Genomic DNA, 24,257 nt, shown 5'->3' on the forward strand with positions numbered 1-24,257 from the left:
CTGAGAGATGGCTGGGCACGGGTATGGGCCTCCGACGTAAACCTAACAAGAGGTCCCTGGTTTGCTTTTTGTCAAAAAATTTTTGGGGGTTAGGGAGGAGGGAGGGTTCTTTTCTTGGTTGTTCGGACGAGGGGGGCAGTCCAACAACCTCTGTTCAGGCTAGTGCTGAGGCGGATCGCGGGGGGGAGGAGCGGGGGTCGGTCGCTTCTGGGGCTCCAGGGCCAGTCGTGGGACTATCCATCCCCACGACGATAGGGAATGGCAGCAGGTGTAGGAACAGAGGGCCGTATCGATCTCAGGGAAGGCCTCTCCGCTGCTTACAAGCGGTGAGGCACTCCGACCCTCTGGTTCCGCCCCGAGGTCCCGGGAGTGAGGACGTGCAGCCTCCTGAGCTCCGGCTGGTGTACTTGAATGCCAGGTCGGTCGTTAACAAGGCTCCTCTCGTCCGTGACTTGGTCGAGGGTGAGCAGGCGGACCTGGCTTGCATCACGGAAACTTGGCTGGGCCCAGAGGGCGGCATTCCTCTGGTTGATCTTTGCCCACCAGGTTTCCGGGTGCTGCACCGGCCTCGGGCTCAGGGTAGGGGTGGGGGAGTGGCTGTTGTTATGAGGGAGACCTTGTGTCCACGGGAGGCCACCGTTCCCCAGATAGTCGGGTGTGAGTCTCTCTTTTTGAGATGCGGCCCTGGTGCGCAGTTGGGCTTGCTGCTGGTGTACCTTTCGCCTAGTCACGCAGCAGCAGCCCTGCCTGAGCTGCTCGATGTCCTCTCTGGGCTGGTGGTTGAGTTCCCGAAACTTATAGTTTTGGGGGACTTCAACCTACCATCGCTGGGAGGATCATCTGAGTTGGCTCGGGAGTTCATGGCTTCCATGACGGCCATGGACCTGACGCAAGTAATTTCGGGACCGACTCATGAGGGAGGCCACACCCTTGACCTAGTTTTCTTGTCTGGACGGTGGTTAGATGATCTTGGTGGGGGCTCTCCAATTATTATGCCCCTGTCATGGACTGATCATCATCTCCTGCGGCTGGTCTTCCGTTTTGCCACCCCCCGCCGTGGGTGTTTGGAACCAATTAAATGGTACCGCCCCAGACGCTTAATGGATCCCCAGAGGTTCCAGGCGGCGCTGGGGTCCCCACCTGCCTCCCTTGCTCACAGCTCGGCAGATGCCTTAGTGGAAGCCTGGGAAAGGACGGCCACTGAGGCTCTTGACCGAGTTGTACCCCTGCGGCCCCTGACCCGGTGCAGATCCCGTCGAGCTCCATGGTTCTCTGCGGAGCTCCAGGAGATGAAGCGTCGGAGACGGGGCCTAGAGAGCGGTTGGAGGTCCAGCCGATCCGAATCCGACCGATTGCGACTAAGAGCCTACATTAGGTCTTATCTCGCTGCGATAAGGGAGGCGAGGTCTAACCACTTCGCCACCCTTATCGCGTCCGCAGATAATCGCCCGGCCGCCCTGTTTAGGGTGACTCGCTCCCTCCTAAATCAGGAGGTGAGGGAGGATCCCTTACAGGGTCGTGCCGAGGAGTTTAACCAACATCTGTCGGACAAAATCGCTCGGATTCGGACCGGTCTGGACTCTGACTGGGCAGAGTCTGACGATCAGGACACGGGCGGTCTTGTCGATATCACCTGGGAGGAGTTTGATTCTGTGACTCCGGAGGAAGTGGACAGGATCATGGGGAGGCTGAGCACCACCACATGTTTATTGGACCCGTGCCCTTCCTGGCTGGTCTATGCAGCCCGGGAGAGGACACGCAGCTGGTTCCAGGCAGTTATATCGGCTTCTCTGAGTGAGGGTAGCTTCCCCGCCGTCTTGAAGGAGGCGGTGGTGAGGCCTCTCCTCAAGAAGCCTGCCTTGGACCCAGCTGTATTGAACAACTTTCGTCCTGTCTCCAACCTTCGCTTTCTTGCGAAGGTTGTTGAGAGTGTGGTGGCGCATCAGCTCCCTCTGGTCCTGGATGAAGCGGATTATCTAGACCCGTACCAATCGGGTTTCAGGCCCGGGCACAGCACGGAGACGGCATTGGTCGCGCTGGTGAATGATCTCTGGAGGGCTCGGGACAGGGGATATTCCTCTGTTCTAGTCCTATTAGACCTCTCGGCGGCTTTCGATACCATCGACCATGGTATCTTGCTGCGGCGTCTCAGGGGACTGGGAGTGGGAGGCACAGTCTTACAGTGGTTCTCCTCCTATCTCCAGGGACGTTCGCAGTCGGTGTTGGCAGGAGGGCAGAGGTCGACTGCGAGGTCTCTCATTTGTGGAGTTCCTCAGGGGTCGGTCCTCTCGCCTCTCCTGTTCAACATCTACATGAAACCGCTGGGTGAGATCATTCGTGGCTTTGGAGTTGGGTATCATCAGTACGCTGATGATACCCAACTTTTCCTTTCGACCCCAAACCACCCCAGTGATGCCCTCAACGTGATGTCCCGTTGCCTGGAGGCGGTTCGGGTCTGGATGGGGAGGAACAGACTTCAACTCAACCCCGACAAGACTGAGTGGCTTTGCATACCTTCATCCCGGGTTTATTCGGACATTCCACCTCTGGCTATGGGGGGTGAACTATTACCCCCCGTAGATAGGGCTCGCAACTTGGGAGTCCTCCTAGATTCACGGCTCACCTTGGAAGACCATATAGGAGCTGTGACTAGGGGGGCCTTCGCACAGGTTCGCCTGGTGCGCCAGTTGCGGCCCTATCTTAGCCGGGAAGATTTGTGCACGGTCACTCATGCGCTCGTGTCCTCTCGTCTGGACTACTGCAACGCTCTCTACATGGGGCTGCCCTTGAGGACCACCCGGAAGCTCCAACTGGTACAGAATGCAGCCGCGAGAGTTGTGTTGGGAGTCTCCCGATACTCCCACGTTACACCTCTGCTCCGTGAGCTGCATTGGTTGCCAGTTGTCTTCCGGGTGAGATTCAAGGTACTGGTAACGGTGTTCAAAGCCCTCCATGGCATGGGGCTGGAGTACCTTAGGGAACATCTGCTGCCGGCATCAAGCTCCCTGCGCCCTGTGCGTTCCCACAGAGAGGGCCTCCTCAGGGTGCCACCGATCAGAGAATGTCGATTGGTGGCCCCCAGGGGGAGATCCTTCTCTGTGGGCGCTCCGGAGCTGTGGAATCAGCTACCGGTAGAGCTCCAGATGGCGCCCGATCTTCGCTCCTTTCGTCGCGATCTCAAGACGTTTTTGTTTGTACAAGCCGGCCTAGCCTGATGGGGATCGGTGGGGTTGTTTTATTTTTGGTGTCTTAATTTTATCTTGGGGTTTTTAGAATTGTATTCCTATTGTTTTAACTTGGGCAATCATTTAATCTCTTTTTAATGTTTGTATTTGGTATTTTATTCTGCCCTGTGAACCGCCCTGAGTCCTTAGGGAGAAGGGCGGTATATAAATATTATTAAATTAAAATTAAATTAAATTAAAAACAAATCTTGGTTTCACACAAATTGGCCACATATTAGCAGTCAGTATGTGAGATAAAGACAGAGATATATGACGAAATTTAACTTGATAGTACCTTCATTTTAAAGTGACCTACATTAAATGTACAGTATTTTTTTCTATCTGATGTGACATATTATATAAAGAAATTTTATCATTTCAAGAATGACTCATTTTTACAAACTCCAAATCACAGTTACATAATTATCACTGTCCTTGAAAAATATATTTAATAATTAAGGTGATCAATTAATCCTGCCATCCAATACAAATTGCATGGAAAACATGTCTGGATACAAAATGCATGGATAGCTTGAATAGGTATCACTATCAAGTCCTTTGAAAGCTTAATTTAAATACAATTGGGGATGATGACTCATTTCAAGGTTTTGTTGTAATTTCTATTTTTCAGTAATGAACAACTGGTTACCCACACAATTAGATACTGCATACAAATTGCATGTACTGTGTTTCCCAAAAGCAAGACCTACCCAGAAAATAAGCCGTAGCTTGATTTTTTTTGGGATGGGCCTAACATAAGCCCCACCCCAAAAATAAACCCTAGTTTTGGGGTGAGGCACACACCTAAAAATCAACCTAAGGCGGGGATATGGGAGTGGAGCAGTCCCGCACCGCCTTACCTTGCAGCCAGGCCTCTCCTTGCTGGCCCACTTCTTTTGTGGCCTCTTCTGCAGCCAGGCCTGCATTTTGCAATCCATTCCTCGGTTATCGGCTGCAGAGGCCTTCCAGAAAGGGCTGACTGCAAAATGCAGGCCCGAACTCCATTCTGAGCTGCAGAATAAAGCTGCTCCTTCAGCTGCAGAAGAAGTGGACTGGCTGGGCAGGGCTGGTGGTGCCGGAGGTGAGTGGAAAAGCCACCACCTGAAAATAAGAGCTGGTGCCTCTTTTGGACGCAAAAAAAAGAAAGAACCCTGTCTTATTTTGGGGGAAACATGGAATGCTGTTACACTTATTTCAGGGCAAATGTTTTTTTTTTAAAAAAATACTTTTAAAAAGCCCTTCTACATCTGCTTAAGAAAATTTTGTGGCAAGTGCTTTCGCCACCCAAGTACTCATGCTGAGTGGGATTTCAAAAGCAACTTTTGATTTGGTAGGGAGTTCTCCCCCTAATTTTAAAATGTTAGGACCAAAGAACCACCTTAAAGCTGTGTACAATCTTTCAACCACATTTGAACTAGTTCTTTGGATTGCGGGTAGTTATAGGAAAGTTTAAATAAGTCCATGGCCCAGTCAAGTCTCATGCACACATTTTTTTCTTTTACTGTCTTGATTTAACCTATGTGATACCCATTTATAAAACCATTCATTCTTATTTCAATCAAAAGCAAGATACATTAAATACTAATCTGAATTAAGTAGACCTTAGGCTTTGCCGGAACATCACCATTCAATGAAACTTCAAAATCCAGTACGCCATCATCTTTGTGACCAATGTCTTGCAGACCTTTAAGAAATATTTCTCGTAACTCGTGATATGGTGGTTTTTCAGTGTAGGACAGAGTCATCACTTTTTCCATATACTTGGCTATTTCAGCTAAAGAAAGCAATGAACAGTCTAAATCAGTCAAATTACATTTTCATATAGCAATAGAGTAATATAGTATAAAATTCAGGTATTATTACACAGTGATAGCTAATAACCAAATATTGTAAGAAAAATATCTTCTTCTCTGGTCATAGAAACTATTTTGTTTTTGGAGAGAATTTATAAAATATGTAAAATTCTGCTTGGATAATCAGTATAATAGCTAGATCCAAATAAATATCACAGAAGGATCAAAAGGAGAGCTTTCCTGACAATTTCACATCTTCAAAAGAAACTCCAAAGGGGATAGATTTGTCAAATGAAAAAGGGCATCTTCTCCCATATTTGTCAGGCTCTAAACAGACCTGAGGCAGTGATTTAAATCTTTCTAGAATCATTTTATTCAGGAATATTGAAGTTTCACAGAAATAATATCAAATTTCATAGTATACGTAACATGAACCTTGTTTACAGACAAATATGTTAAAGAATCTGGATATACAGTATGGATAAACAGATCCATAATAGCTTCTCTCTTAAATCTTTTGACAACATTTGAAATGTAATAATTTTAACGTAAATAACCACAGTGAAGTTTAAATCAGAACTATGTTTAATGGTAGCATGCTTTTAAAAATAAATAAGATCAGCAAATAGATTTAAACAGGGAAATTTATAATACCATTAGTCAGATTTTTTGACTGATCTTTTCTAAAAAGAAAAAGATTTCCTAGCAAACGAATTATCTTTCCTCAATTTCATCAAAGAAAGTTTCATTTATAACTCTTTTCTGTGCAATAAGAAAACCTGCAAATGTATAGGCCACCACAACATCAGTGCTGGTGAAACAGGTATTGTTGGCAAAATGGGTTGTTTTTCCTTTCAAGTTTCTTTGAGACCTCAAATAAAGTATATTGTGAGGGAGGTGAGAAAAAGTCTGTTTCCAGGCAGCTCTTGTATAATTCATAATTATTAGACATGCTTTTTTTATTCTGCCTGTAAACTGCATGTCAGGACTTCTTTGGACAATTTATTACATAATCCCCAAAAAAGACACTGATAAATTTTTTTTTCAATGAATTCCTCCATATATTTTTTTCTTTCCTTATATGAAACAAATACTCTCATTTAATGAAATAATTTAAGCAGACTCTTATCTACCTGGTTTATTTTGTTTAGTGAAACACTTCGTCATGAATTCTGAAATGTTATCTGTATACCTAGGAGAAAAAAAACAAGATGCAAATATATAAAAACATATACAGTATACAGTACATACAATACACACCTATACGGGTAGCAGTAATGAAGATCAATAAAGCTATCCTACCTTTTAAAAATTACACTCCGTTACTGAATAAAATATGCTGCAATCAAGCTTTTAAGGGTAAGGACTGAAAGCATTCTGACAATTAAAATCCTAGAAGCATAGAAATCCTGATGTATTAAGTTTCTGATGGATATCTGAAGCATGATATCTTGTTTTGGATAAATCAAACCACAATGATTGGCAAACTAAAATTGCATTAGCATTTGGCTTTATGGAGATTTTATGTGCAAGATGACACAACAGATAAGAAAGCTAGAACTATGTTCACTCCTCATGTTTCCAGCTGTCAAAAGAATACAATACTGTTTATTTAGGGCCCAAGAGGATTCAGAAGAGTTAGTAAAACATTTAGCCAACTTCTACACTTCTGTTCATATTAGAATTCAGTTGCAAGGTAATATGAAATAAGCGTTAGGAAGTGAGGACATCAAAAAGCCCGTATCACTTAAGAATAATATAACAACATTCAGCATTAATACTTCACAGTATTTCTAGTTTCATTGTTTCTGGCTTTATCTCAGACTGCAGATAAAACAGTACAAAAGTCAACTGTCAAGATCTCTAAATGTCAACAGGAAGCACATCATTTATAGCAAATTTTGTTGTACTAGTTCAACAAGTACTCTTTTGTTTGTTTAAAGGTAAAGGTAAAGGTTCCCCCGCACATGCGTGCTAGTCGTTTCCGACTCTAGGGGCCGGTGCTCATCTCCATTTCAAAGCCGAAGAGCCAGCACTTGTCCGAGGACATCTCCGTGGTCATGTGGCCAGCATGACTAGACGCCAAAGGCGCACGGAACACTGTTACCTTCCCACCGTAGTGGTCCCTATTTTTCTACTTGCATTTTTACGTGCTTTCGAACTGCTAGGTTGGCAGAAGCTGGGACAAGTAACAGGCGCTCACTCTGCTACGCGGTACTCAGGATTCGACCCGCCAAACTGCCAATCTTCAGATCGACAAGCTCAGCGTCCTAACCCACTGAGCCACCGCGTCCCCTCTTTCTTTTTCTTTCACATTAGGCATTTTTGTCCTTTCTTGTAAGATTCAGCTCTACCCTCAATTCCAAAGGCTCACCAGCTGGTTTTAGGTCAATTGCTCCTTCTCAGTTTAACTAATCTCACTAAGTTTTTATGGGGACAACGGGGAGAGAGGGTGCTATGTACACCGCCTTGAGATCCAGAAGGTAAAGTGGTATATAAATCCATCCATCAATGTTGCAATATAGTGCTGCACTATGTAAATGCACAGCTGAAATAAGAATGTCATCCAACTTCCACCCAGTGATTCAATTAAATCTGCCAAGCCTATCTCACTTGGATTTTTAAGATGAAAATATGCTATTTAGTTTCATCTAAGCACATCTATACTGAGCAGTTTGAGTACATCCAAGAGTATTGTTATTAAATACGTTAAAATTACCTAATTTTTGATTCTTTGACATAATCTGGATCTTTCAGATTATCTTCCCAAGGCAGACTACCACTAAGCCAGCAGATCATACAATAACCCAAAATTTCCAGGTCACCACGTCTTGATGGAGCTAAAAAAACAAACAAGTGCTTAATTCATAGCGAAGATGAAAATAGTTATAAAATGTATCACTAAAGAACAAAAGGAATAATTAACTTAATACCCCTATCTCTTTTAAAGATGATTAAGAAGTTCTCCTTTAGGAAAAGAAGTTAAGTTTATTGCATTGTAATAGTAGTTACAACCTATAAAGGCAGAACACTATGGATTATAATTTCAGTTATACCAAAAAGGGGTTGGTTGGAAAGTTTCAGATTGCCACGACAAATTTAAGACCACAGGGAAAAGTAGTACAGTATGTAAAAAGGGAAATTTTTAATGTAATGAGACCTGATTGAGGCTTTGACTGAAACAAGTTACATAAGAGGGTAACTGTTTTTGGTAAACATTTTTCTTTTGAAACATCTTTTGTACAGATAAATCTTATGTGCAGTTGCCTGAATTAAAAGGCCTTGCTCATGGTCACTCATACTCTGGTACTTTCTGGAACGTGGTGAATGCAGGAAGGCCAGGGAATGAAGAGTATGGCAAAGTCAGATTGCAAAAAGATCAAGGGGTGGAAGGTGCATAGGAGCATAAAATTGCAACTGTCCATGGGAAACTGCAATTGTCGTAAGTGCAAGCCTGTTGCCAAGAGCCTGAACTGTGATCATATGATTGTGGGGGCACTGCAATGGCCCCATACTTGAGGTCCAGTTGCAAGTAGCATTTGCTCAGCACTGTTGAAACTTCAAACTGTTGCTGAATGAGTGCTCGGTAATGAGGACTTACCGATATATTCAACAACTTTGTTACCTTTCATTTGTTAAGAAGAATGAATATGTATAAAAACAAAAACAATCTTACCCACTCCCTTATGTGCATCAATACTAGTAAATTCAAGAGTTCCATCATGACATCGTTTGGGGTTTTCTTTGTAATCCTTGTGATTGCCTTCTGGAGAATATCGAAAAGCAAGGCCATAATCTACCAAGTATACCTGTGCAGATTTCAAGCACAACAAAATCAATCCAAAAATTAAAAACAGCCACACCAGAAGATGTTTATTTATATAATACTGACAAGCTCTCATTATATCATTAATGTCAGGAAATGTCATTCAAATATAAGTATGTATTCTCTTTTTTGTCCAAGAATTCTTCCTAATATTAAAAGCCTAATCATTCATCCTATATACTTCAATAAAAACAAAATATTATAAACAGGACCCCCAAGCAAGTTAAAGTAAGCCTACCTGCAATCCAATAACAATCTAATATTGATATTAAAAAAACCAAAGAGCAATATAGTATCTGCACCTGCCTTAATAATTAACCAGTTCCTGATTGATCTGATGTAGAACATATTGTCTCAGGGGTGTAGATGGTGATTCTAAATATCGTATTACCAGCACATACCTAATTCAGAATTATTTTTAATAACCAAGGCTCACTTTTACCAGTGGATGCTTTCAATTCCCACCTGAAATCTCATGCTGCTTTTACCACCAATCTCAATTTCATTTACATCTCACAAACTGTTACAGAAGCAACTCAGCACCAGACCTATTCTCTTTCTTTTCCAATTCAATCTGCTGGCTATACAAAGCTTTTCATAGCACTGGATCAGGTTATTGAAGGGACCACCTATCTCCCATGGTTTCTGCCCTTGTTATATCTGACAGAATTGGTGCTCCCTCCCTCAAACAACTGCATGGATCAAAACCTGGGCCTTCTCTGTTGCAGCCCTAGCCCTCTGAGAGATTTGTGTAGCTCCCACTTCGATAATCTTATGACAGGCTTTCTAAAAATGGCGTTTCTCCCAGGCTATGGGCTAGGCCACTTGTGGACCCTGATGGTTATGGCTTTTTGATATATGGGGTATTGTTAACCAGTCCATGGGAGTTTTCTTTACCATTTTCTATTTTTAAAGTCATTCTAGAATTTGGTGGCTTCTAAATCAAATAAGTACATAAATTTATTTCCTGGCTCCAAATTTGGTAAGTGGAAATTAATATAGGTTGTAAAAAGTCTGTGCTTATAGAAAAATCTTAAGACCTGGGCTGCTAAAATTTCTGACTTGATGAGCAGGTCATGGGTTCTCACAAAAGAGTTACCATGTAAGAAGGGATCGTGTCTTTTCATCAAGATAAGGTTAGCAAGTTACAGAATACCCATTAACCAGGAAGCCAATAATCTGGAGAATATTTGCATTATATTGTAATTATATATTGTAATCAAGCTAAGGGGATATGTCAAACACTAAAATGGGCAAAGTGTCTTTGAAAAGTGAGTTCCTGCTATGAATTTATTTCTTGATTGCAATGCAACTAAAATTTTGTCTTTAGAGTATGTTATATATGTGTGTACGTTGCTTTAATTTTACTATACAACCCAATCATTTCCCTTTGATTTATGAAATTATTTTCATTTTTAGATAATTCTCATCTTCTGAAATAGTATTCTTTATCAACAATTCATACAATGGTGATAAAAAGTATGAATATAAAACAAAAACTTTGATCTCGTTTAGAAACAACAAAAAGAAATCTAAAGTGATGTGGTGATCAAACAATCCTAGTGACTCTTGGACCCTTTGCCAAAGGAAGAGACAAAGTAACCCTCTCAATGTTTCTATCAATTTATATGGGAATATGAAAAGTAGACAAGTAAAAGCTCTTGAGAGTGACTAAGTTCTATGGATTCATTTTCAAAAACAGAAAACCTCCTTTAAAAGTACTATAAATTCACTTATTCATCTGATGAAAAGTATCTAAACCTGGAAATTGTTCATTTGCTAATGATGACTACTATAACTAAATGATAATAATAAATGGACAGGTAGAGACATTTCTGTAAACCATTTGATTTGAACTAATATGTTAAGAAATCAGGTTTTCAAGTAGCAGAACACTTATGCTTGATGGATTCTTCAAACAAAGGAAATAAAAAATTGACAAAGCAGACAAGCAAATGTAATTCACTGGTGTAGTATATAATTTTAAACTTCCACCCCCAAACAGCTATTTGAAATTCATTTTGTATTGCAAGCATTCTCTTGAATATTATTCAGGGCAGAATAGCCAATTTGATCAACTGCCAGCAAAGTGAATAAAAAATGTACAACATTAACTAGATATAAATGTCAAGCAGAAATATTAACGCTGTACACATTCAGAAAGGCAAGATTTCTGCTGAGGTTCACAGCAGTTCCATTTTCTTTAAAACAATAGGTTAAACACTGAAAGTTACCTGATTTGGAATCTTGTGGCCCAGGAGAAGATTTGAGGCCTTGATGTCTCCGTGCACATATTCATGTTCATGAATGTATTCCAAAACATCCAGCTAAAAAACATAAGAGCGTCAGAAAAAAAATTCAACAAAATAAATTTCAATGAGGTCTCTACTAACATTAACATAGAGAAACATTAACTTACTATTCTCAGTCCCAACTGTAACACTGTTTTGCGTGAAAACTGCTTTCCTTGTTCTTCAAATATCTTCTGAAGATCTTTCCCTAATCTGTCCATCACCATAAATCTATAACTGATTTAAAAAAAATACATTTCAGGAAATAGAAAACGTCATACAAAAAAATAACATTCACTCTTGAGGACGGTACAGACATGGAGTTTTCTTAGGAACAATTAACAATTGTGTGCCACTAACGTCTTCCAGTTCTTTTTTTTGACTTCCCTGTTTAATTTCCAGACCTGGTATTTCTTAATGGTCTTCCATCTACATACCGTGTTCCTCCCAAAATAAGACCTGGTCTTATTTTTTTATTATTATTTTTTGCCTCCAAAAGAGGCAATAGGTCTTATTTTCGGGGGATGTCATTTCCACTGTCTTGCTTTGCCTTGAAGCACCAGCACCCCGCTTAGCAGGAGCCCGCATGGCCGCTGATGGCCCATTTCTTCTGCAGCCGCTTGCTACCGCTCCCCAGCCTCTGTTTCGCTGGCAGAGGCCTTCAGAAAAGGCCTCTGTAGCCCAGAACGGAGCTCCCGGATGACACTTCTGCTGGTGAAACAGAGGCTGGGAGTGACACACGTGAGTGGTGGCGAGCAACCATAGAAGTGGACTGGCAGCAGGTATGTGGACTCTTCTGGACAGGGCTGTTGATGCCGCTGCCACAAGGCAAGGCAGGTATCAGGGCATGGGTGGCTTGACTACGGCAGTCCTGAAATAAACGGGTGTGGGATGCGTAGGGCAGTTCTACCCCCACATGCACCTCGCCCCACCTCATGCAACCAGACAGTGGGATGGAGTGGGCGGGGCCTTAATTAGGGCTTATTTGGGGGACAGGGCTTATATTAGGCGCACACGTAAAAATCAAGCTAGGGCTTATTTTCAGGATAGGTCTTATTTTCGGGGAAACATGGTACCAAGCAGGACTGATCTTGATTAGCTTTTATGATGACAAAGGTTCTAGGCAGGGCTTTATTTTTTGTCATAGAATGCACGGAACAGCATTCCGGCACCTTTTTCCAATGGAATTTGTGGAACTAAAAAATATTCAGTCAGACCTTCCAACTTCTTGTGGGGGGAGGGAGGAAAGATCTCACAAGGAGTTGGAAGGTCTGACTGAACTTTTTTTAGTCCCACAAACTCCGTTCCCCTGCAGCAGAAGAGAAACACGCCAGAGCTGGAAAGCAGGTTAGCAAAGAAATGCTTTCAGGAAGAGGAAGGAGCTGCGCCGGGAGCAGAAGCGGCAGGAAACGCAGCTACCATTTCCAGAAGGGAGACGTGGGGCAATGCAGGGCAGCAAGCAAGGGCTGTTCTCTGCTCTGCATCCCTGCACAGAGCTGCTGTGTTCTCCATGAGACAGGCGACAAAGGACTGGCAGAGGGAGGCGGCGGGGGAGGCTTGTGCCACCCGGTCATGGAGCAAGCAACAGAAGAGTTGGCAGACGACAAGGAGGCGGCGACTGTGCCCGGGCAGTTGAAAGAAAGAAAGAAAGCCCCTACAGCGGTGCACAGCGGCAGTGGAGCCGTTCACCATCACTCCCCCCTGGCTCCGAAACGGTGGAGAGGGACCATGCCTACCATTCCCATCCCATCCATCTTAGCATGGAAGTCCAGCTTGGGAGGGGAGTGAAAGGTTGCCAATTAAGGAATGGCCTGGCCCGGGGGGGGAGGGGGCACTGAGTTCCAGCACCTTTTTTCTTACAAAAAAAGCACTGGTTCTAGGTGCTATTCCCAAGCAGTGCAGTGGCATAAAAAAAAGAAAGAAAAGTTTAAAATCTGCTTCCATATTTTCTACAAATTCAGGAAAGTATACAGGAACAAATGAAATCAGAACAGGATAGTAGTTCAACTGATACTAAAGGCAAATTTCTGAAGTTTAACAGAGATCAAGTATGTCTCTTGACTGAGAGAAATGCAGAATCTGTGCTATTCTAATTAACCAAACTTCTGTGCCATACTTCTGTGGCACCTGAAGCATGATCTCAATTTAATTACACCCCCCCCAGGAAGCAATAAAAACAGTTGTTTTCACTCATTAAATAACTTATCAAAAAAATTCAATAGAGAAGAGGTCTTCTTTAAACAAAACCTTAATGCTTGTCACTAAACTACAAGCCAAAAAGAACAGTTAATCTCATTAACAACCCTTTCAATTAGTACATTTCCTGTTTGATATTTTCTTAATGGTTTAATTTTAACGATAGCCAAATTTTGTTATTCCACATATCTAGCAAGGTATTTTCAATTATCTCCTTGTACAGATATACAGATATGCGGGTCAAGAAGCAACAGTGAGAACTGGACACGGAACCACTGATTGGTTCAAAATTGGGAAAGGAGTCCGGCAAGGCTGTATACTATCGCCCTGCCTATTTAACTTATATGCAGAGCACATCATGAGAAAGGCAGGGCTAGATGAATCAAAATTTGGAATTAAGATTGCCGGAAGAAACATCAACAACCTAAGATATGCAGATGATACCACTCTAATGGCAGAAAGTGAAGAAGAACTAAAGAGCCTCTTGTTGCAGGTGAAGAAGGAGAGTGCAAAACTTGGGTTGAAACTAAACATTAAGAAAACCAAGATCATGGCATCCGGCCCTCTCAACTCCTGGCAAATAGATGGGGAAGAAATGGAGGTAGTGACAGATTTTATTTTCCTGGGCTCCAAGATCACTGCAGATGGGGACTGTAGCCAAGAAATTAAAAGACGCTTGCTCCTGGGGAGGAAAGCCATGGCAAATCTAGGCAGCACATTAAAAAGCAGAGACATCACCCTGCCAACAAAAGTGCGTATAGTCAATGCCATGGTCTTCCCAGTTGCAATGTATGGCAGTGAAAGTTGGACCATCAGAAAGGCTGAGCGCCAAAGAATTGAGGCCTTTGAACTATGGTGCTGGAGAAGACTCCTGCGAGTCCCTTGGACTGCAAGGCGATCAAACCGGTCAGTCCTAGAGGAGATCAACCCTGACTGCTCTTTAGAAGGCCAGATCCTGAAGCTAAAACTCAAATACTTTGGCCACTTAATGAGAAGGAAGGACTCACTGGAGAAGAGCCTAATGCTGGGAAAGATTGAGGGCAATAGAAGAAGGGGACGACAGAGAATGAGGTGGCTGGATGGAGTCACTGAAGCAGTATGTGTGAGCCTAGATGGACTCCAGAAGATGGTAGAGGACAGGAAGGCCTGGAGGAACATTGTCCATAGGGTCGCGATGGGTCGGACACGACTTCGCAACTAACAACAACAACAACAACAACAACAGATATTTTTGTAATTTAGTTGTTAGGTAATACTCAAAATGGATTACTGCCTATTTATTCTGTTCTGGCCATGAGATGAAAAGCAAAAGAACAATAGCTGACGCTGAAATCCTACTACTTGGCCTGAATTCTTTAAACATATTTAGTTTTATTCTGATGGAATAAACCTAACTTGGAAAGGTTAAGCAACCTATCTTATACTTCCTGAGAACTACTAAGCACATTTATTAAATGTAATAGAATATCATAACATTACTTAAGATTCACTTAATACTGACCACAATGCATACTTCCAAGTTTTCCAATAAAATACATACAAGATTGTGCCAATTCCTCAATATGTTGATCATAAGATAAACGTAAATGACAAAGACCTGCACTTGACATTATTATGACTCATTTTAATAAATATTGTAGGGTTTGGAAAATTGGAATTAATGCAAGTTACATTATAAAAAGTCTTTGATATTCTAAAATAACAAACGGTTTATACCTTTTGCCATTCTTTTGATGCAAGCCAGAACCCCAATATTTTGGTACGCCTAAATATTTCAGTTTGTGAGAAGAAATCCATTTTTTAACTGAAAAGAAACAAGTATTCAATACACATTTATTACCACATAAGGTTGAAAACTATCATTGCTGTCTATTAAAACTTAATATGAACAGAAGAGAATGGTGATATTTTTTAAAAACAGGGAACCTTCACTGAAATTAATGGCACTGAAAAGCTTAGAATCTAAACTGTACATGTACTGCATTTTTTTTAATGTTTATACATTTTATCCTTGATTCCTTCTATAGCAGACATGTCAAACACAAGGTCCGCAGGCCAGATGTGGCCCAATTTGTGGTTCCGTCCGGCCTGGGAACCTGCTCTGGAAAGACCGAAGGACCAGCCTGCTGCACCTCAGCCCAGCCCAGCCCAGGAGCTGATCTACAACTTGGTTGTGCATAACAAAGCCAGAACACGCTCAGCATTAAATCCACGGGGCAGCCCCGCACTGTTGTTTGGGTGCGCACGCAAGTGGAGTCTGGCGTCCCTGCTGGCTGTCTTGTCCCGCAGACTGACTTCACCCAGGACACTGGTGCTGGCCGTTTCCTGTGCACACACCGGGGGGGGGGGGAAGAGGTGGCGAGGCAGCTCCTTGCTGTTTCAGTGGATCTTAGGCTGAGCGCGTTCTGGCTTTGATGGACACAACCAGGTTGTAGATCAGCGCCACCCCCCACTAGCACCTCCAGCCTCGCAGCCACAAGGCATTCCTTTCATCGGCACAAACACACACCCACGCGGGATAGCTAGACCGGCAGCAACATGGCAGCGCTGGCAATCTTTCCCCCTCCCATCACCCCTTCCTGAGCGTGGAGGAAGGAGATGAGAAGGAGAAAAGGAAGGAAGTGTAGCAGAGAGAGGAATTTGGGGGGGGGGGGGAATTGGCGAAAGTTGGTGAAAAGGCTTTTTATTCTCTCTCCAGAGAATAAACTTCCTATCTCACTCTCCCTCCTTCTGACTTGTCTCTCCAGAAAAGAGAAAATAAAATCTTCTTCCTCCAGTCAATCTCCTCTTCCCCTTTAAAAATCTCTCCCCAAGAGCCCCACCCCGCCGCCAGCCACTGCGGAGGCCACCGAAGCACCCGACCTCTGCCAAATCTGCAGAGCTCTGGCAAAGCCTCCCAATCAGTGACAATCCCAACCAGCGTCGATTCCCCCGCAATTCCCCTCTCCGCTACACTTCCTTCCTTCCTTTTCTCCTTCTCATCTCTTTCCTTCCTCCACGCTCAGGAAGGGGTGATGGGAGGGGGACAGATTGCCAGCGCTACCATGTTGCTGCCGGTCTTGCTATCCCGCATGGGTGGGTGTGTCTGTGCCGATGAAAGGAATGTCTCATGGCTGTGAGGCTGCAGGTGCTGGTGGTTGTGGGGGTGGTGCTGATCTACAACCTGGTTGCATCCATCAAAGCCAGAATGCGCTCAGCTTTAAATCCACGGAGCAGCCCCACCCTGCCCCCTAGGTGTGCACGCAAGCAGAGTCTGGCGTCCCTGCTGGCTGTCTTGCCCTGCAGGCTGACTTCAGCCAGGACGCCGGCACTGGCCGTCTCCTGTGCACACACCCAGGGGCAGGACAGAAGCAGCGGGGTATCTCCTTGCTGGTTCCAATGGATCTTAGGCTGAGCACGTTCTGGCTTTGATGGACACAACCAGGTTGTACATCAGTGCCACCACCCCCCACCAGCACCTCCAGCCTCGCAGCCACGAGGCATCCCTTTTAATGGGACCACCCCCGCCTGCCCACATGGTATAGGAATGGTCGGCAGCAGAATATTAGTGCTGGCAATCTCTCCCCCTCCCATCACCCCTTCCTGAGCGCGGGGAAGGAAAGAGATGAGAAGGCAAAGGAAGGAACAGAGGAAGGAAGGGAGGGTGGAAAGGAGGGAGGAAGGGAGAGTGAGTGGGAGGGAGGGGAGAAGGGAGGGAAGAACAGAGGAAGAAACAGGGAAAAAGGAACGGAGGGTGAGAGGAAGAAAGGAATGAAGGAACGGAGGAAGGAAGGGAGAGTGGGAGGAAGGTACAAAGGGAGGGTGGGAGGGACCATGTCCCAGTGCACACCCTGGTCCCATCCTCCTCCACCGGAGACCCTCAGATCTGCCCCAGTCCTGCCCAGGCACCCTGAAGCGAGTGATGTCAAGCTGGCCACGCCCACCCAGTAGGCCATTCCCGCCCCAGCTAAACCCACCCACTAGGCCACACCCACCTGGCCCGAGGGCAACCACAATGCTGATGTGGCCCTCAATGACACCCCTGATCTAGTTTGAGCAATTTAAATATAACTGCACCCTACATGAGCAAAAAGCTAACAAGATGTTAGCATGTTTAGCATATTATTTAAATACAGTTGTTTATTATTCCTTTCCCACTTTTCAAGCAGCTAGATTCCTAGTATTAAAAAAGGACAAATTTTAGATCCAGTTTATAAAAAATATTTCCAATAAATACTCAATATTGTATCATTATATGTCTATAATTCACTCTTAAAATAATCATTTAGAATCCTATATGAATTACAATAACTCAATACTATATTTTTCTTATATTTAAGAATGATCACACTGTTTTATTGAATAAAAGTGAATTGATTTACTTACTTAGTTCTGGTTTAGCAGCTCGCATGTAGAAACTTAACTCAGTAAAGAGTGGTCCATTGTCACTGGGCTCCTTTAAATATCATTTTATAAATAAATGCAATGATTTAAATTTGATTTATTCCAGTTTTTTCCAGCAAAGATTTTACTAATATATAAAACATTCTTCTATTTTCTTATAAAAACTGTTCTTTTAACATTTAATTTTTCTTCCTTATAATTTTCCTTGATAATTGATATATAATTGGAAAAGAGAAAAATAATTTTAAAATAAAGCATTTCCATATACCACAATAAAAAGTTTACATCAATATGGAATTTAAAAACCTAAATAATATACAGTACAGCTGGGTAAGTACTTGAAGGACCCAAGCAAAGCAACCCATCTAATATGGAGGCGTCTAAATCCTCCAGAATGTTTACCACAATTGCTCTATAAACTTCCCAAGGCTGTATGCCGGGGGTGTCAAACTGCCAGCCCACCCCATTGCTGGAAATGGAGAAAAAGTCACGATACGTCATGACACGTCACGTGATGTTGCAAGTTTGACACTCCTGCTGTATGCATACCTCTTCAGGTAACTGTAAATTAAACAAAGCAGGTGTCTAGGCACATACATGGAGACAATTTGGGAAAGACTTTGAAGCAGCCATAAAAAACTTTATGGAGGATGGGGCAGTCTTACTGCTTTGCTCCTGTCAATATACTTCAGCAAGCACACATTTTCAGTATCCAAATAATAATTAATATACTAAAGATAAAAAGGTAAAGGTTCCCCCGCACATGCGTGCTAGTCATTTCCAACTCTAGGGGCCGGTGCTCATCTCCGTTTCAAAGCCGAAGAGCCAGCGCTTGTCCAAAGACATCTCCATGGTCATGTGGCCGGCATGACTAGACGCCAAAGGCGCACGGAACGCTGTTACCTTCCCACCGTAGTGGTCCCTATTTTACTACTTGCATTTTTACGTGCTTTCGAACTGCTAGGTTGGCAGAAGCTGGGACGAGTAACAGGCGCTCACTCTGTTACGCGGCACTCGGGATTCAACCCGCCAAACTGCCGACCTTCTAATCGACAAGCTCAGCGTCCTAACCCACCACGTCCCATATAGTAAAGATACCAACATATAAACTTTCAACAACTTTTATTGGCTCAGACAAAATTTATTTTTAAGCCAGTGCATGTTATAGACATACATTTAACCTAGTTGTCTCCCACCTGGTCAAGCTAGCAGTCTATCTAGCACCCTGCATTCTATTCTGCCTATCAACACCTTTCCAGGATCTCAGATGGAATTCTTCCCAAATAGAGACAGACCACGGGTTCTTACAGAACTACACTATGAGATATAATATTAATTATAATATCTCCTATACATACAGATATTTTAGAAAAAGAAGTGTACTTGCCATTAATGGAAACAAATTTATGCATAAAGCAATCTACCACAGAATTGAATTGGTTTACATGGCTTTTGCAAAAAAAAAATCTGATCTCATTTTGAAATTGGTGTCACTTTTTAACTAAATAAAAATATTATAACAAGACTAAATCATTAGTTTTATTTTTGTTTTATAGAACTGTTAAGAGTTTTGGTCATGGACAGTCAGTGTGTTATTTGTGATAGTCCTTTCCCAGATGACCCTGACTTAAGTGGCTGTAATCATAATGCAGAATAGACTTAAATGTCTACATACACTGTAGTTAACTCTATTCTATAAATCTATAGCTAGTGTCAAATGTCACCATCTTCAAGAGATATATTTTTCAAGGTATCTATTCATGCATAAATATAATTTATCACCTTACATTTAAATTCTAAATTATATCACAAAGCACTGATTCATATAAATATTTATATCAGTCACCTCTACTCAGGCAGATCGCCTCATGTATATCACCAATATGAATCACTATGCATACTTTCCAATATATTGAACAGTAAAATATGTGACATATACATTATCTTACATCATAATTATAACTGATTAATAGCATTTATAATTCCATACTAAAGATAAAAAGTAACAAGAAAAAAGCAAATCCACCTGATACTAATATAAAGCAATAATATTTGCAGCAACACTAAAATGCACTCTATAATTTGGTTTTTTTAATCAGTAGTCTTCTCTGGTATCATCACAGTATTCAGAATGTCAAAAGTGAGGGGCCAGAAAATCGTGGTCCCATCTACCCAGTCATCCATATTAGTTAATGGGAAGATAAATGGGGTAATGAAAGGCAGATGAGAGGAAAACATGCAAAGGACATGCCCCAACATTTCTGAGGCATCCTGCATGCACTATCACTACCTATATGGAAATGGCTGCATGATCCCAATTCCTGCTATTAATGAACTCATGATCAGAATGATAGTGCTTAGATTCCATAGCACACCGTGACTCCAAATGCCTTATATGTCCTTAAGATCTCTTAATTTTCCAAACACAAAATTCATGAGGGGACAATGACAAATTTTTCTCCTTTACCATGGATCTCTAAAGTAAAATAGCTCATAACTGCAATTAGTTATAAAATAAAATATACAGTTATTGCCCTAGAGAAATACAAGCAACAGGTCAGATTCCAGATTGTCTGTCCCAACTTTACAGAAATTTTATTTCCTATGCAATTTTTGAATACTTCAAAGGAAACCAATGTAAAAAGCAGATGTTATTCCACTATTCAATACCCAATCCAAGGAATATAAAGAAAATTAGAGATTATTTGAGTAAGATGACAATAGCATTTGTTTTTAGTAAAATATTAATATTAGCAAAGCTTAAATACATTTGTTTAATTTAATTTATTTAAACAATTCATATAACTCTGGTTGCGATTTTCTACAATTTCACAAACCTACAAGTGGAAAAGTTTGTCTTTTCCATTTTATTCTTCAAATATAGGCTATTTCTAAAGAAAATATTTCCAGAGTCAGTCTGAAGTTAGGCACACCAAAAATGAATGAGTGAATAAACTTACCACTTTTATAACATAGGGTGCATCACTGGTAACTGATTCAGATGAATTAACATCAGCTGTTAAAATATAAATAGCTTTTATCAACAGCAGCAATTTTTATATAACCAACGAATATAGGAATTGGATGAAAACCAAATACAAATTAATGAGTATACTGAAATTAATACAAATTAATGAGTATATTGAACAATATTGTATGGTGGAACCTTATGTATTCTTTGCACAAATCCACCTCCCTATCACAAATACCCATATAATAATAACTTACTAAATTTTACATTTAATATTTCAACTTTGCATGTAAATAATGAATGCTACATTCAATTTTTAAAACTGTACAAACTTGCCAAACCTGGCCAGTCATTCACACTATTCTGCTTTAAGAGCAACCAGCTGGTGCTGCCAGATGTAAATAAGTCAATTTAAATGTTCCATAAGTGAAATATTCAGTGATTTTGGAAGGTGAATTGAAGCAACAAAGCCTTTCTTAAAGAACCATAAACACCAAGTCCTAATAAGAACATGGTAATAACATCCATAACAGAGATTTCTAATTAGCATACCCACCTTACCCTCCAAAAAGATTTCATGTTTTTATATTTCTCTGCTGGAACACACTGGGGAAGATAGAAGAACCCATTCTGTTAGAAGAGTCCATTCTACTGGCAGCATCACTGGATAAAATACCAACAAAAAGTATTGTGACAAAGGCCTAGCCCTTCTTGTAAGGGGAACATGAAGGCAATGAAGAAAATCAGAATAAGCAATAGAATCAGGCACACACACTCAACTACTTTCTATTCATTTCACCAGATGCTGTCACCAACCCCGCAGTCCCCTCATCAATCTGCTAATCAGCTGAATGGCAGAATCCCAAGAACACTATTTGGCCTGTGGACATCCTTTCCGCAGCGTGATAACCATGCATTCTACAGCAACTGCTTGTCAATTGATTGGCAAGCTGGCTAAAGCTGGAGAGCCTTGAGGAGTGCTATACAACAACACAGCAAGCTTTGTACAAATTGTTTGAAGGGAAAAAGATAAAGTTGTATTGTCCCTTTTCTAAGGTCACTGCTTTTCTACTGTTATAGGAAGAGAGAAGCTGCAAAAAGTGATGAGGTTCTCCTCCAGGCAATTCTATCAGTTGAGTATTTTGAAACAAATATGCTTGTTCTGTAGGAAAGTATATCCATTTAATATTCACAGGGATTCTGCATGTGTTAAGAATATACATTTTAAAATAATTATATGCTGGCCCCTATATTTTAACAATCTTGGCAATATTCTTACCAAGGTACAGACAGCCAAAACCACCTTTGCCTATAACTGAACCAAGCTTCCATTTTTTCTTTAAAAGGTCAGTAAAAACTTCTCCAGGAGGAAATTCTTCTGCAAGTTTCCGTTTTCTTGGGCCTCTTTTTCCTGTCGACTTTTTGATATTAGGCATAGTCACTAAAAAAAATTAAGAAAAAACAAAGTAATTAGAAATAAGATAAATTTGACATGTTTTGAATCTTAAAGGTCTTTATTGCCTTTTTCCGTTTGTCACCCTGTTCGACAAAACAGAAGAATGAAAATCAGCCCCAAACAAGTTCTGATCCTGGAACTCTTATGATTTTAGTACTGAATTCTTCTGGGACAAATTGATCAAAAGGCAAATACAAAAATATATTGTTTTACTTCTATATGATACTTGCACCTCTGATAAGGGTGCAAAAAAGGCTTTACAGTTTGAAAATAATATATTCTTACCAATTTCTCTTATCATATTCTATTCAACAAACAATATATAATAAACTGCATACCTTATTCACTTATTGGTATCTTAAAACAAACATAACCAATTATCATAGTGTAGTATCATTTAGATAAGATGACATTAACTTGATTCATAAACATTGTAAACTTCTCAATACTTGCTTAGGAGTGTTAACAAAAAAAGCAAAAAAAATAGGTAGAACCCCATATTTCTCCATTAGCTCATAGTCCCTCTTTGCTTATCTTGTTTCCTACAAAATTAGCATAATTATACTAGGTTACTCATATTTGAATGCTGTGTGGCATAATTGCACATCCCCCCCTTTCTGCTCTCTGTTCTTTTTGTTAGCATATTGATGCACTCTCATGTTTTCTTTTTATTTTATTGTTCTATTATTTTACTTCAATTTTGTTTACGCTCTTTTCAATTCTTCCTTTTTTATTGTTCTTAGCCAGCTAGAGTAGCCCCGTAGCAAGATACAAGGCAAATAAATAATCTAAATTGAAAAGTCACAGCAGTTATATTCTGTGGGCCTCTGTATATCACTTGACAGTAGCCCAAACTACCTCATAGGGTTGCTGTTATGGGGCAAATAGGAGGCTGAAGATGTGTTGGATATGTTCTCCACCTTGAGTTATTTATAAAAATAATAAAAGTGATAAATGAATAACCAGTAATGCAGTAGATATGCAGACTGGGTGGGGGGAGGAATGAGGACTTAGTGCAGTTTTCACCAATCCTGTAACTTTCAGAAACTCCTACCTTAGAACCATTAACCTCCCAGAATTCCTGCATATGTTATACAAAGAGAGATCAGTAGAACCCTGATTATTAAACAGATGATTCTTAAGATAAATGTTAAGACCCTGAATAGCAAGAAGCAGGCTTAGGAGTAAACAAACAATAACAACCTTAATAGTTAAATATCACTAGAGATATATACTTGGCATTTCTTGTACCAAGAAACAGTTCTGATCACCATGATTAATAATAACTAAATTAACGATTATTTAGCAGGTCTAAAATAGGGCTATAAAGTTCATTGCTATTATTTTTTTTATCTCCCACTTTCTTTACACTTTCTTCCTATTAAATGTTTCCAAACACATTGTTTCTACATTGGGAAATGCAGAACTTATGTCCTTCATTCTCTAACACATCACAATCTGTTATTTATTTCAGTTTCCTTCTGGCAAACCCAAGTTACTCTACTGAACAGAACACATAGTACCTCCCCACCTAAAAGGGAGGAAACGTTGGCTTATATTTTACTTCATCGAACCTTCAGTCAAAGAGGCCTTTTGAACAGTCCTAAGAATTCAAGGGACGCAGTGGCTCAGTGGGTTAGGACGCTGAGCTTGTCGACCAGATGGTCGGCAGTTTGGCGGGTCAAATCCCGAGTGCCGCGTAACAGAGTGAGCGCCTGTTACTCGTCCCAGCTTCTGCCAACCTAGCAGTTCAAAAGCACGTAAAAAGGCAAGTAGAAAAATAGGGACCACTACGGTGGGAAGGTAACAGCGTTCCGTGCGCCTTTGGCGTCTAGTCATGCCGGCCACATGACCACGGAGATGTTCTCGGACAAGCGCTGGCTCTTCGGCTTTGAAACGGAGATGAGCACCGGCCCCTAGAGTCGGAAACGACTAGCACACATGTGCGGGGGAACCTTTACCTTTACCTTTAAGAATTCAAACTATGACTGTTGAAAACTAATGAGAAAGCTATGCTCGCTTGTATCGTAGATCTACTCACTTCCCCCAAAATGTTTCATGTTGCTTTTAGCATCAAAAGGCTTCCCCTTTTATTTTAATAGATCACCATTTATAAA

At 41.5% G+C, this 24,257-nt stretch overlaps 1 protein-coding gene across 1 annotated transcript in view; it reads right to left on the reverse strand.

Moving 5' to 3' along the window:
• VRK1 (VRK serine/threonine kinase 1) overlaps nucleotides 1-24,257 on the reverse strand; it is a 38,823-nt gene that overhangs the window by 13,720 nt on the left and 846 nt on the right. The window contains exons 2-11 of the mRNA XM_081330426.1: nucleotides 21,964-22,125; nucleotides 20,674-20,729; nucleotides 17,696-17,765; nucleotides 15,047-15,134; nucleotides 11,263-11,371; nucleotides 11,078-11,170; nucleotides 8,694-8,826; nucleotides 7,737-7,857; nucleotides 6,151-6,209; nucleotides 4,826-4,998 (exon numbers count right to left, since the gene is read on the reverse strand). Coding sequence (XP_081186552.1) covers nucleotides 4,826-4,998; nucleotides 6,151-6,209; nucleotides 7,737-7,857; nucleotides 8,694-8,826; nucleotides 11,078-11,170; nucleotides 11,263-11,371; nucleotides 15,047-15,134; nucleotides 17,696-17,765; nucleotides 20,674-20,729; nucleotides 21,964-22,120 — 1,059 coding nt within the window. The 5' untranslated portion in view covers nucleotides 22,121-22,125. The remainder of the gene's footprint in view (nucleotides 1-4,825; nucleotides 4,999-6,150; nucleotides 6,210-7,736; nucleotides 7,858-8,693; nucleotides 8,827-11,077; nucleotides 11,171-11,262; nucleotides 11,372-15,046; nucleotides 15,135-17,695; nucleotides 17,766-20,673; nucleotides 20,730-21,963; nucleotides 22,126-24,257) is intronic.

Source organism: Vipera berus (assembly GCF_964194415.1).
Source record: "Vipera berus genome assembly, chromosome: 1".
Lineage (NCBI taxonomy): Eukaryota > Metazoa > Chordata > Lepidosauria > Squamata > Viperidae > Vipera > Vipera berus.